Source organism: Helobdella robusta, assembly GCF_000326865.2.
Source record: "Helobdella robusta unplaced genomic scaffold HELROscaffold_90, whole genome shotgun sequence".
Classification (NCBI taxonomy): Eukaryota; Metazoa; Annelida; class Clitellata; order Rhynchobdellida; family Glossiphoniidae; genus Helobdella; species Helobdella robusta.
Genome location: NW_008705513.1, coordinates 281,311 through 295,438, shown reverse-complemented (window position 1 = coordinate 295,438; position 14,128 = coordinate 281,311). Strand labels below are relative to the sequence as shown.

General features: G+C 33.7%; 2 protein-coding genes across 2 annotated transcripts; both read right to left on the bottom strand.

Moving 5' to 3' along the window:
- Positions 1-220: 220 nt before the first annotated feature.
- On the bottom strand, positions 221-4,952 carry HELRODRAFT_182662 (hypothetical protein; the record flags this gene model as incomplete). Its single annotated transcript, XM_009033396.1, has 2 exons — positions 221-1,623; positions 1,766-4,952. The coding sequence occupies 2 exons, from the start codon at positions 4,950-4,952 to the stop codon at positions 221-223; spliced, it is 4,590 nt and encodes a 1,529-aa protein (XP_009031644.1).
- Positions 4,953-9,320: 4,368 nt separating this feature from the next.
- HELRODRAFT_194643 (hypothetical protein) lies at positions 9,321-13,900 on the bottom strand. Its single transcript, XM_009033395.1, has 5 exons — positions 13,649-13,900; positions 13,197-13,472; positions 12,471-12,557; positions 10,297-12,076; positions 9,321-9,471 (listed from the first exon to the last, which is right to left on the bottom strand). The coding sequence occupies exons 1-4, from the start codon at positions 13,772-13,774 to the stop codon at positions 11,501-11,503; spliced, it is 1,065 nt and encodes a 354-aa protein (XP_009031643.1). The 5' UTR covers positions 13,775-13,900; the 3' UTR covers positions 9,321-9,471; positions 10,297-11,500.
- Between the last annotated feature and the right edge of the window lie 228 nt (positions 13,901-14,128).

The following is a 14,128-nucleotide window of genomic DNA, read 5'->3' as shown; positions in this document are numbered from 1 at the left end:
AATCAATCAGTCTGTCTCTTATTTACAGTTATTAATCAATCAATCAATTAATTAATCGATCAATCAATCAATCAATTAATCAATCGATCAATCAATCAATAGATCAATAGATCAATAGATCAGTCGATCAATCTATCAATCAACCAATCAATCAATCGATCGATCAATCAACTAACCAATCAATCAATCAATTAATTTATTAGTATTAATGAGTTTCTAATTAAAGATCGAGATTAGCATTGGAGGAGTCCTGAATGAGAACGTTAGTGGTGACGACATCGGCTCCACCAGCCACACTTGGTGGCGGGAGTTGATTGAGTAACTCTAGCAGTAGTTGAGGTTGTTGTTGTAGTAATTGTTGGGAGAGTAATTGTTGTTGTTGTTGCTGTTGTTGGTCGGTCGTCGTGATGTTGAAAGTGATTTGTTGCTGTGAGAGAAGTTGTTGCAGCTGTTGCTGGGTTAGCAGCTGCTGAAGCTGCTCCTGTTGCTGCTGCTCTTGCAGTAAGATCTGTTGTTGCTGCTGCTGTTGCTGAAGTGGGTCTAACTGTTGCATGATGATGTTGCCGTGTTGCTGTAGGTTGTTCTGTAAGAATGTTGATAGGTTACTGAAGTGTTGCTGGTACTGGATGTTGTTGCTGCTGCTGTCACTGTTGTCGTTCTGAGAAACGATGAAAAAATTTGACGAGTTGACAATGTCAGCCGCATTTGTGGCAGCAAATTGAGCTTCTTGAAAGAGTTGCTGCTGCTGCTGTTGATCTAGTGGCAGTTGTTGCAGCTGAAGCTGCTGTTGTTGTAGTTGCTGTTGTAACTGTTGTTGTTGGTGAAGATCTAACTGACCGGGTAGCAGTTGTAGTTGCAGCAGCTGTTGATGCTGCTGAGGGGCGAGGGTGGCTGTTGAGATCTGATCAGCTGATAGGAGGGTTTGTTGCAGAATGTTTTGTTGTAATGCATCATCTTGCTGCTGCTGATGTTGTTGTTGTTGTTGTTGAAGCTGCTGTTGTTGAAAAGCATGTTGCAAACCTAATTGATTTTGTTGGTCGATTGTAATGACATTTTGCTGCTGATGTTGTTGTAACTGTTGATGTAATTGTTGTTGTTGTTGCTGTTGTAGTTGATGTTGTTGTTCATCAGCCTGATGTTGTTGTTGTTGTTGCTGCTGCTCCTGAAACTCAAACTGTTGAAAACTTCCTTGCTGATGATGATGCCTTTTCAGAAACTCGTTCTCCATTTTGAGTCTGTGAATGAGTCTATAGGCAGAGTCGAGTTCCTTGTTCAGCCTCCGGACCTCCTCGTTCCTTTCGAGCATGGATGATCTCAGCATCTTTTTCTCGGCGTCGCAATATCCAGACAGCATGGAAGCAATGAGATTCTGTTGTTGTTGCAGCAGATTTTGCTGCTGTATCGGATCGTCTAGCTGCTGCTGCTGCTGTATAATGGTTGCAATGATTAGCAGCAGCTGGTTGCTGAAGTGCTGCTGTTCGTACTTTTGCATCATCTCGCTGCACTGCGGCGTGGCGAGTCCGCGCAACACCTGGCCCTCAATCAACTCGACGTTCAGAAACGTAGAAGCCGCTGAAGCCGCTGCTGACGACTTTGCAGCTGCCGTCGTCGGGATGTACTCACCTACATAGGAAAGAAAAAAAAAATCAGCTCCAACATTTACAGCCACATCACCACATCTTTAATGTAATAATAATAATAATAATAACAACAACAATATGAAGAATAAGAATAAAAAATAAGGATAATAATAACAAAAAATTACCTGGCTCTATCTCATCATCGGCATTATCACTGCAGTAGTAAGCCGCTTGAACGGTGAAGCCATTATTATTATTATTTAAATTACTATTAATTATATTATTCATATTATTATTAATAATTATATTATTATTATTAATGATGTTAATATTATTATTATTATTATTATTATTATTATTATTATTATTACTGATGATAGTGACGTCGTTATCGTCATCGTCATCTATATGAAGCATCTCCACGAAGGTCGTTGAGCTCGTCGCCGTCGTACCTGCCATCAGCATCGACTGATCATTAATATTAACACTATTATCATTATTATTATAATTAAAATTATTATTATTGTTGTTGTTATTATTATTGTTATTATCATTAAGCATGATGATGTCGTCGCCATTAATCTTCCCTTTCGCGCTCGTACCACCGTGGTCGTCACCAACCTGGCTAGCCTTTTCACCACCATCTACCAGGCTAACACCATAATTACTATCATTATCATTACTAATAACATTATTATTATTATTATCATTATTATTTTCATTATTATTATCATTATTATTATTATTGTTGTTGTTACAAGTAGCAGCGATGGAATCATCTTTATCGTCGTCGTCGCTAGTTTTGTAGCTCAACAAGGAAGACAATGTGGTCTTTGCGATAGTCGTCGTCGGTGGCGGTGGTGGCGTTGGTAGCCACTCAGTGACGTTACCTTGCTTTGTATTATTATTATTATTATTGTTGTTGTTGTTGCCATTATTGTTATTGACAGCAACAAAGCTACTGCTAATAAACTCATCTCTACTCACATCATCATCGTTGTTATTATTATTATTATTGTTGTTGTTGTTGTTATTATTAATGTTGTTGTTATTATTATTTTTGCTATTGTTGTTGAATACAGAACTATTGCTAACTGGTTCAGTTCTATCACCATCATCATCAGTATTGTTATTAATGTTGTTGTCGTTGTTGTTGTTGTTATTATTGTCCTTATTATTACTATTGCAAGCGTCATTATCATCGTTGTTGTTGACGTCGCTAGTGGCTTTTACAAAACCAATGCAACAATCATTATTACTATCACCCCCATCATCATCGATACCATCCTGATACCCATCACATCGACATTCTTCGATGGAAGATGATGATGACGATGTTTTTGTTGTTGATGTTGTTGTTGTCGTTGATGATGATGATGCCATTGTTGTTGTGCATGATGATGAAGATGTTGTTGTAGCCAAACCTGATGATGATGATGTTGTTGTAGCCAAACCTGTCGATGATGATGTTGTTGTAGCCAAACCTGATGACGATGATGTTTTTGGTGAATTTTTACCGTTGTTGATGTTGCCAACGGTTGTTGAGATGGACAGCAAATCGTGAGCAACACTAATTAAATAATCATCGTCATTGTTGTCTACGGCGCAGCGATCATCTTTAAAAGTTGACTGTGTAGTTGTTGTTGTTGTTGTTGTGGTTGCGGTTTCGTCGCTGTCATCATCACATCTCAACACTAGCAAATTAGTGTCGACAGTCGCATCAGCTGAAACTTGGGCGCTATTGATGACGAGAGTTTCATTAATTTCAGATAGTGTTGCTGACATGGTGGTTGGTATTGTTTTTCTGGGGGTCGTTGCGGGCTTTCCACCGCCACCACCATCACCTTCACCACCACCAGAGAATGCTGAAGATTCCTTAGTGATCAGCATTTTACTCTCTCTTACCTCATCATCTTCATCACCAATATTATTATCACTATCATCATCACCAACTTTGCCACCATCACCATCATCAACCTTGCCACCATCACCATCATTATCACTATCAACACCATCATTACCATTACCAAAATCATCATTATCATTACCATCATCATCATTATCATTACAAATATCATCATTATCATTACCAATATCATCATTATTACCAACATCCATCCTCTTTACATCACCCACACTCAGGCCAATGACATCGCTTCTAATCGCCAACGATGAATGTTCACTGTTATCGGCGTTATCATCACTTTCAACCCCGACAACAGTAGTAGTAGTAGTAGTAGTAGTAGTAGTAGTAGATGAAGTAGCAGCAGTAGCAGCAGCAGCAAAGGTAGTAGTAATAGGATGAGTAGTGGTAGTAATGGTAGAAGAACCAGTAGTCATCATTTCATCATCATCATCATCATAGTCGTCATCACCATCTCGCTCAACAACATGCTGTTCATTTGGATCATGACCATCAACATCAGTATTATCATTAGTATTATCAGTTATATTATCATTCTTATTATTATTATTATCACTAAATGAATTATCAGGGAAAGCATCAGATAGTTTAGAAATGATTACATCATCAGTATTCCCACCATCACCATCACCATTCTTATCAACGACATTTTTGACACATTCTGAGACATTTTCATTGTGATTTTTATCATTATTATCATTGTCATCACCATCATAGTTGTCCTCGTCATCATCATAAAGTTTTTGTGATATATAAGGATCATCATCGTCATCATTTTCACCATTATCATTAATACATTTATTATCATTGTCATCATCTTTATTAATGTTATCGTCATCTTCATTATCATTACCACTATCGCCCCCAATAATGGTTGTGGCTAGTTTCGAAGTGGCCGATGCTACACCTGATGTCATCATTAATGTTTCCTCTTCAACATCAGCAGATGTCACATCCCTACTTTCACTATCTGAACAACCATCATCACCAGTGTTTGGAACACTTTGTGATGTTGTAATAACATTTGTGGCTGATGTTGTTTCCCCAACTGATTGTGAAGTCAGACAGGAGTCTAATGTTGTGAATTCATTTTCTGCTTTCGACTCAGCTGAAATATTATGTGAATTAGATGTTAAGAAAAAAGGTTTGGTGCTCTCCAATGACGCAATGCCTTCACTACCACCAACGTTACTTTTACACTGACTGCTGGCATCACTAACGTTATTATTTGCGTCCATGTCAGTACTGCTGGTGATGGTAGTGTTGGGTTGGGGCTGGGAATTCGCATTCTCACCTCTTATCGACCGTTCATTTGCTACCGCAACACGATTTCCGTCATTATCCTCACCATCATCATTATCATTACCTTCGAGTAAATGATCGTCTGTAACTTCTATTACCATTTCTTCGTCTTCCTCTGCTGAAGAATAGTCTTTCAGTGAGTCCATATTGTGTGTTTTGTCGACGCTTATTATTTGAATTAAAATTATTAAATTGACAATTTGCGATTTAATTAAAAATAATTACATTACAAAATACTAACAATACGTCGATCAAAACATAATTTAGACTTTAAAGCCAGTCAAAACAAACACAAAAATGACGCCATTGTTTAGCACGCAAGTTTAGTTGGCTCCGAAAAAGATTCGGACGGTATAATGTGTCAAAGCGAAGAAATATTCCAAAAACTGAGACCGCCTCTCTCTCTCCAGCCAAAATATGTAGCGGAACAATAGAAGCCTTCCACTAAAACTTGAATAATAAAGTTTAATTAAAATGACATTCTTATCCTTAAATCATAGCCATGGATATATAAATATATATTTTTATTTTATTATTCCAAAGCTCAAAAAAGTAAACGTGTAGCAGTGCCTTAACTAAAATAGAGTAGATAAACTGAAAAAAATAACTGTGAAACTCATATAAGTTGTGGTGATGAAAGATTTTTTTTTTAATTTATTCTATTATTATTATTTATTTTATTCTAACTTATTTTATTTTTCATGTTTTGACATTTTTCTTTCTAACTTTTTGTATTTATTTACTCACTTATTTGTTTAATTTTCTACTACTGCCTTGCATGTTGTAACAGTTTCTGCGTCTGTCAGATCATGATTTTTAAAGAATAATAAAAAAAGACTAAATGATCTCTTAGTCCTTTCATCTTTAACTAAAGATGTTACATAAAAAAACATCAATTTGTGGGAAATGGTTGATGAATTGGCAAAAATGAAGCCTAGTATATATCCACTGATTCATTAATTTAAATATTTTAAATAATAAGTCGCATTAATGTACAGTTTTAATAATTTTTCTATACTTATATACCACTTACTAGTTCACTTATAATTTTCGTATTGTTCTATTAGAACAGCCAAAACTTGCTGTGTTACCATGGACAGGACATATATATGGATATATATCAATAGATATATGGATATATAGCAAAAACTTCAACTTTGGTTAAAGTAGTAGCAAAAATATTTATAACGAGAATAAAATTTGTGTATATTATGGATTAAGTGTGCATATTATTTGTGTCAAATAAATCATAGAAACAATTTTTTACACACACACAAACAAACAAACACATACACACAAACAAACAAACACATACACACACATACAAACACACACACACAAATATAGACAATGAACAAATCACGTTACTTTTACGCATCTCAAAAAAAAAAGTTTAAAAGTAAACCTAAATGTTTCTCGGCAAGTGTCTCTTTTCTTGAACAAACTAATCTACTGGCTCCTAACCCCTAACCCCGGAAATTTTTTATTTTTAGTAGTTCTAATAAGATTATAATTAGTCTTAAAAGGGCGAGATGGGGTGCTGTTGCAGTGCAGAAAGCGAGTCGTCTGAAGATGAAGTTAGTAGTTTTCTTTTATTTGTGAGAAGTGGGTAAAATCTGCTTTTGCTTTTTCTGGTCCTTCTCTCTGGAACTCTCTACTTACTTCTCTGGCGACTTCTTCATCACTTGCGAAGTTCAGAGCGGATCTCAAGACCCATCTGTTTTCAAAATTCATTGAGGAGCGCTGTTGAACATCACGGAAATAGCACTTTATAAGCTAATTGATTGATTGATTGAAGCTGAAGTTGTTGAAGTGAAAAGAACATTTTTTTTATATCATATTCATGTTTTTCCATAATTTTTTTTTATCATGATATAAATGTAAAATCATATAAATAAAATAAAAAACTTTATTTATTTTATTTTGTAATTTTATTTAATAATAAAACAAGCACAAGAGGTATTAGTATTTATTTTGTCACTCAATTTTGTTGTTATATAATAGACATTGTTTAATTAATTCATTCATTAAAATTAATTAATTAAAAAAAGAGATAGATATCAATGTTAAATAGTTAATAAACTGATAGATCAGATGGATTTAATTCATTCATTAAATTAAAATTAATTAACTAAATAAAATAGATATCAATGTTAAATATTTAATAAACTGATAAATATTGATAACAATGATAATATAATAAATAAATATTAATAAATATGTTTATTATTTTAAAAATGTATCATAATAATTAAATTTATTTTTTTGTTGTTCTGACACATTTCAGCGTACACGTCTAATACCATCTTCCCAGGAACCTATTATCCATCAGACGAACATCATTAGCAGCCAGTTGTTATAAAATTTTTTTTTTTTTTATTTGAAAAATATTTTTTTTAAATATATTTGTATAAAAATAATATTATTGTGGTAGAGCATTTAGAGAAGATAACATTTTAAACATATTTTAAAATAATAATTGGTCAAATAATATTAGGTTAATTTATATTATTTTATGATATACAATGTAATGAAACAAGTTAAAAAAAGGTTTTTTTTAATAATAGTACTAAAATAATTGTATAATCAAATAATAATATTATTGAAATAAAATTACTAAAGTTAAATGAGGAAATGAATATATAAATACACAAACATATTTAGATAAAAACACACACACATATATATATATATATATATATATATATATATATATAATCTTCCTAATATTTATGCAAAATTTTTCTACATCGTTACTATTATTATTATTATTATTATAATTAGCATTGGCCACAGTACCCCACCCATAGTCAGCGTCATCAGTAATAATGTTGAATACGACGATGGTCCTACGTAAGTGTACTTTTCTCCTTCTCCACCGTCGTCGTCAAGTTTGCCTTCTTAATCATACTCGGTCATCATCTTGTGATGCATTATTGAGGCTACATTATCAATTTTCTAGACTAATTTTTCTAATATGATTATCACCACCATCGTCATCATCATTTTCAATGGCTCTTTTCTAGTTTTAATTTTTTGATCATCCTAATCATCATCATCATTTTCAGTGGCTAACTTCTTCCTAGTTCTCTACCCTTACTCATCATTATCACCACCATCTCACTCACTCATCATCATCAGTATCATCTCACTCATCATCATCAGTTTCATCTCACTTATTCGTCATCATCATCACCAGCTCACTCACTCATCATCATCAGTATCGTCTCACCATTATCATCATTTGCAGTAATCAGTTCATGAATGTAGATGCGACAATTATGAATGACACGACGAAGGATGTCACCGAACGAAAATCAAATTTCTACAAGTGAGTTATCTATGGAATGAAAAGATAATTCAATCAATCTTCGTTTTGCGTTCAGAGACCCGGTTCCCCGAAAAGATAATTGATGATTTATAATTGATAAAATTATTAATGAAAATAATTTATAGTTATGTGATAAAACCTGGTGATTAAACTCTTAAGTGGTCATCAGAACTTTCCATCTGATGACCAACATTTATCTGGTAATTGATTTATAAGTGGCTATTTGCATTTTTAAGCTTTTAATTAATCGCTAATTAACCATTTAAAATCCAACTCAAACTAATTTGCCATTAATTATCTATGATTAATTATCTATAATTATCTATGACCTGTCCATCCATCCAGAGCTTACAGATTTATACCTAATTTTAGGCAACTCTGACAAACGCAGAGAACCGCTTACCATGTATCATCGTTGTAGTTAAACCTTCCTTTGAGAACTATCTATCTGTACTGTCTACTGTACTATTCACACCACACGACGTACACACACATTGTGTATGCAAGTGCCAGCGTATGATAGTCTTTGAGTTTCGGATAGACAGTATTTGAACCAGGCCATCGTGTAACTGCATGAGAAGACATGGCACTTCTAGCGACTGAGCAAACTCGCCGACGACAAAACTAATTAATTAACTAATCTTTCCCTAATTCATTACGAAATGGCAGGGAAATGATAAATGGCATACCGGTCAAGGCCTACCCCACTCTGCACCTGCCCAGCGTCATAGACCCCATGTCGGTACTGCTCATGCCCACACTACCTAAACACGAGCTAGAACAGGTTGGAAAAATTATGAAAATTTTTCTTTTTTAACATTTGGAAAAATTTTGGCGGCGCTATTGTGTAACGGTTAAGGTGTCTGGCCATGGGACTATAGTTGTTGTTGTTGCCCTTCTTGACGTCCAAGCGAGCCAGTTTGCCACTTTCACCGGGTTCCTCCACAGATCTATTATTTTGAGATGTGTGTTCAGTTCTCGAGGCATGGGATATTGTTGAAGCCATTCGTAGCAATATTAATAATAGCGTTTCTCATTTTTTAATTTACAATGTTCATGTAAGGTGAATCAATCAATCTTCAATTTTCGTTTTGCGTCCAGAGACCCGGTTGTTGTTTTCTTTGCCATCAACTTTTTAATTTACAATGTAAGGTGAATGAATGAACGAACGAACGAACAAATACTTTTTGAACGTAATACGGCATATTTCACAAATCAATATAAAAAAAACTTTACGAAAAACAAAATGAAATGAGACACGGCCTTACAGAATTTTATATTCTTTAGCCTCTCCAGAAACTTCAACATGTGTTTTTTATTGTGATACACACACAATCAATCAATCAATCTTCGTTTTGCGTCCAGAGACCCGGTTTCCCGAGGTAGGACGTTGTTCTCTTTGCCATCAACTTTTTGCGCCAAATTAGACGATCAGTTGTATCCATTTCCTTTAAATTTAGAGCTTTCATGTCTTGCTCGATTGTTTGCGACCAGGACTTCTTTGGACGGCCTTTGGGACGTGTGCCAGGTACTTCAACATCTGCAAGAGAAGTTATAGCACTGTTTCCACTTCGTTTGACATGACCAAACCACCGCAGACGGTGTTGCCGGCATTCGTCCTTTATATCATCTAAACCAGCACGACGCAGGATTTTGGTAGATTTGATGTGGTCCTTCAGACTAATTCGTTGCATCCATCGGAGCATTTTCATGTCGGTTATGTATATATCCAGCATGTATATATATATATATATATATATATATATATATATATATATATATATACATGCTGGATTAAGACTGTCAGAAATGCATTTATTGATTAGAATGCTATGATTTTCATTGATCTCCTTATCGTCTGTGGGTCGTCTTCATAACCACCTAAATTATCATCCCAATCACCACCACCTTCATCATCATTTTTATTATCATCTCTGTTGTCACCATCACGCTGATTTTCATCAATGCATTCCGATTCTGAAAAAAGTAAGTTGCGATGATGGGGAGATTGGAAACTACAGACCGATTTCTAGTTTGCCATTTGTTTCAAAAGTAATGGCTCAGAAATGTTCACATTTTCACTTTTGCATGGGCCAGATATTGAAGAATTTGCAGTTGTTTGATTAATCTTATAAGCATACATACATACATATATGTCAATCAATCAATCTTCGTTTTGCGTCCAGAGACCCGGTTCCCCGAGGTAGGACGTCAGGACATACCTATATGTGACGGTCATAATTTATAATTGCATAATAAATTATGATAATTCATTGCAACAACAGATAGAGACGAGTTCAGTGCTAATGGCTTCTTTAGTGGAGCAGATGAAACCGAAGGTAAAAGAACCCATAACCACCGTGGCATTGGACTGGTGATGGGTGGGATGATGACCACCATGATGACGACGACGATGGTGGTGACGATGATCCGCGTGTGATAGTGACAACAGAGATGATGATAAAAATGATGAATGAGATGGTGATTGAGATGATGAAATGATAATTTAGATGGTTTATGAGATGATAATTTAGTTGGTTTATGAAGAGGACACAGACGATAAGGAGATTAATGGAGATGATGGTTTTATGGAAAAACTGTACAAAATTAAAACAATAACAATGAATGTAATTAATTTGTTTTAATTAATTAGTTTAGTTGATAACTTGTCAATATATAAATATATATATATGTATATATAAATAAATATATATATATATGATATAATTAAGAAATGTATATATTTTCTGTTATTAACTTTAATTTTTTTAAAAATGCGATTTTAATCTGTATGTTCATTCTCTTAAAATGTTATAATTAGTTGAAATTATTACCATAATTACGATTATTATTACAATAAATGTCCTTTTTTATAACTTGTCGCTATAATTATAACTATAATTATGCTTATAAATATTATTAACATCCAATCAAAATGATTATTACACGAGCTGGATTAACTTGCTCTAAATTGAAGTCACTGCTTTTACACATATGTGTGTGCATTCATATAGTTGATAAATTAATTAATTAATTAAATTAATTAATTAATATACTGATTAATAATCTTATTAGATGTACATAAGTAAATTAATAATGATGATGTAGATGGATAGTAATAATGAATTTCATGAACTTTACAAGGTCAAGTAAATTGACCTCATTTGACCTTTCAACCTTTTAAATGATGTAATACTATAAGAATGTATGAATGTATGGTATGACCCTTTTGTTGCTTTCTACCTTGATAGTCATTCATTGGCGATGATAAAAAGTGATAGCTACTGATGATGATTGATAACAAACTACTGACTAATTAGGGAAATCACTAATTAGTTAGTGCGCCGACTCAGCGTGTGCACCTCAGTTGAGACCGTCGACAACTTTTCGCATCATGTCATCTTTCGCTCCTCCGTCCACCGATTCATCCTTGGCCCCGGCGTCGTCATCAGCAGTGAAGTCTGCGTTATCATCGCCATCGTCGTCGTCGTCAGCTATAGTGCCTAAATCGTCGTAGAACATGTTACTACTGGTGTTACTGAAGTCTGTATTGTTGCTGTTGTTAAGGTTTGAACTATCGTTGGGGTACTCTTTTTTAATCTTCTTCTTTAACTTCTTCTTTGGCTTTCTATACTTTTTAGCGTGCACGATCCTATTCATGACGTCGTCGTCGTCGTCATCGAAATCGCTGTCGTTGAAGCTGCTTCTCGCGCTACTGAGGCTGATGATTTCGTCGCTGAGAATGGACGAATTGTTGTTGTTGTTGTTGGAGGTGGCGGTGATGGCAGACCCGGACGGGTTGACAAGGCCCGTGTATTTATCTCTCGGGGGCTGCATTGCCGGAAGTAGGGATGGGTAGGACTTGTTGATCAGGAGTTTTGTGTCGAGTTGCGAGTCGTCCGGGAGGGCCGCTATCGTTGCGTTCAGTAAATCTTTCACCTTTGGTTGTGTCGTTACATGTATTATGAGAAGTAGAACAAGGTGACAACTATGATTTGGTCGGTTTATGTCAACATTATTAATAAACAAATTAATGAAAATTGAAAATTACTAAGAACGAAATATTAAAAACAATAGGAGCAAGAAAATACATTTAACAAAATTTTTTAAATTAGAAATGAGAGGATTAAAAAAATAATTAATTCAGGTTTTAAATCAGAAATTTTAATTAAAAATATAATTATTACTACTTTTATTACATTGAGACTCTACATTGATGAAAAGAAATGCTTGTCAGATCGACAAAGCCAATTATTATTGTGATTATTTTTGTGAAAAAAAAATATTTTTTTTCGAAAAAATAATATACAAAAATGAGGAAATTTAAATTTACCTGTTCAGCTCTTTTTTCAAATCTTTCGGTTATCTCAATCCTCTGCTCTTTTTGGTTTTCTAGCATCACTTTTAATGTCTCTCGCGCCTTCGACGATGGATGGTTTTGTTTTTTTTAATAAAAAATAAAATGACAATTAATTCGAAATAAGAAATAAAAAAGATGAATAATTCAAAATAAAGCTCCAATAATAGGTAATGATTACATTAATTCAACGATGGTTTATATCAAAATGAATAAATTCATGTAAATTGAAATAAAATTTCAATTGAGGATAATAAAATAACTATAATAAATTTTAAGAAAACATGCGGTAGAATGATAATTGAAATGAATAATACACAAATAATAATTTTAATTAATATATATATATATATTCAAGAAAATTATGCAGTGGTAAAATATTTAGAAGACAAAAAACTTTTCCAAGCAGCACTTTTATAAGGAACAACAAACATCGTCCAATACAACGTCCAATACATCGTCCAACCATTATTTAGTTTAGTCAGCGTAGACATATTTTTAATTTACACTCAACACAAACACACACACACATACAAGTAGAAGAATATCACTAAACAGTTTTATAAAAACCAATAATACAAAATAAAATAGAAGTAAAAATAAAATAATAAACTCAAAAAGAACATCGTAATAAACATGATATGAAAGGTGATAAAGTGATTAATAAACATGAGTAGGGGGAAGACTACCATAGCAACAAACCTGATGGGGCCTGAATTCATTAATCAGATGGTGCATGTGTATGAAAAGTAACGTCAGATCATCTATTTTCTCTAACCTACGTCGAGATTCTGGGGCCTTTACAAGTACGTCAAGCAAATCCAAAAAATTTACCAGGATGGAGTAATTCAACTTTTTCAATTCCCTTTTATGGTCATAGTTGTGCGGGTGGAGACGCACTAAACTCTGACTTTCGAGTGGGCGAATGATTTGGTCGTCTGCCCTGAACTCTACCCCGAACATCAAATAATAAGAATCCTGATTAAAAATTAAAATTAAATTAAAATAAATTTATCAGAAAACATCTTTAAAAAAAATTTGATACACAATTTTGTTTTATTATTTGGAAATTGTAAACAACATAAGAAACTGAATCAAATTTATCAAAAAAAAAATTTTTTAAATATCCCGAAAATAAAAAACAAGCAAATAACCTTTATAGGAGGCGGTGGCTTTGGGGCTCTGCCGAATTTGACATTATCGTCTGTGTACTTGTTGATGTATTGCATGGGTGGAGGAGGGAACGAGCTGGTGTTCTGATTGTCAGCGGCAGTCGCCATCACTCATTGAGTTTTATATTCAAAAATTAAAAAACTTTTAATGGCCTTCTCGATGGAATTATTACTAAATTAAACAAAAAACTAATAAATAAAAACCAAGCGAGCGATAATACTTAAAACTAAAATGAAACCGACATCAAAATGTTTTATACTTATATATATATATATATATATACATATATATATATATATATAAAACCAATGACATGAATTTATATAATATCTATGTTATATATCTATTTAGGCAATTATTGATAACTCATACATTTTAATTCAGCGGTTATTTGATTTATTTGTTGATTGACTGGTTAATTGATAGAACAGTATCAAACTGTATCTTATTGAACAAAGTAG

What these genes read in the sequence shown, in the direction of transcription:
- HELRODRAFT_194643 (XM_009033395.1), bottom strand. Translation starts at nt 13,774, where the DNA reads ATGGCGACTGCCGCTGACAATCAGAACACCAGCTCGTTCCCTCCTCCA. An exon ending in ATGAATTCAGGCCCCATCAG is followed by an intron (nt 12,558 to 13,196) that starts GTTTGTTGCTAT and finishes CCATCGTCGAAG; the next exon opens with GCGCGAGAGACATTAAAAGT. An exon ending in TTGAAAAAAGAGCTGAACAG is followed by an intron (nt 12,077 to 12,470) that starts GTAAATTTAAAT and finishes ACACAACCAAAG; the next exon opens with GTGAAAGATTTACTGAACGC.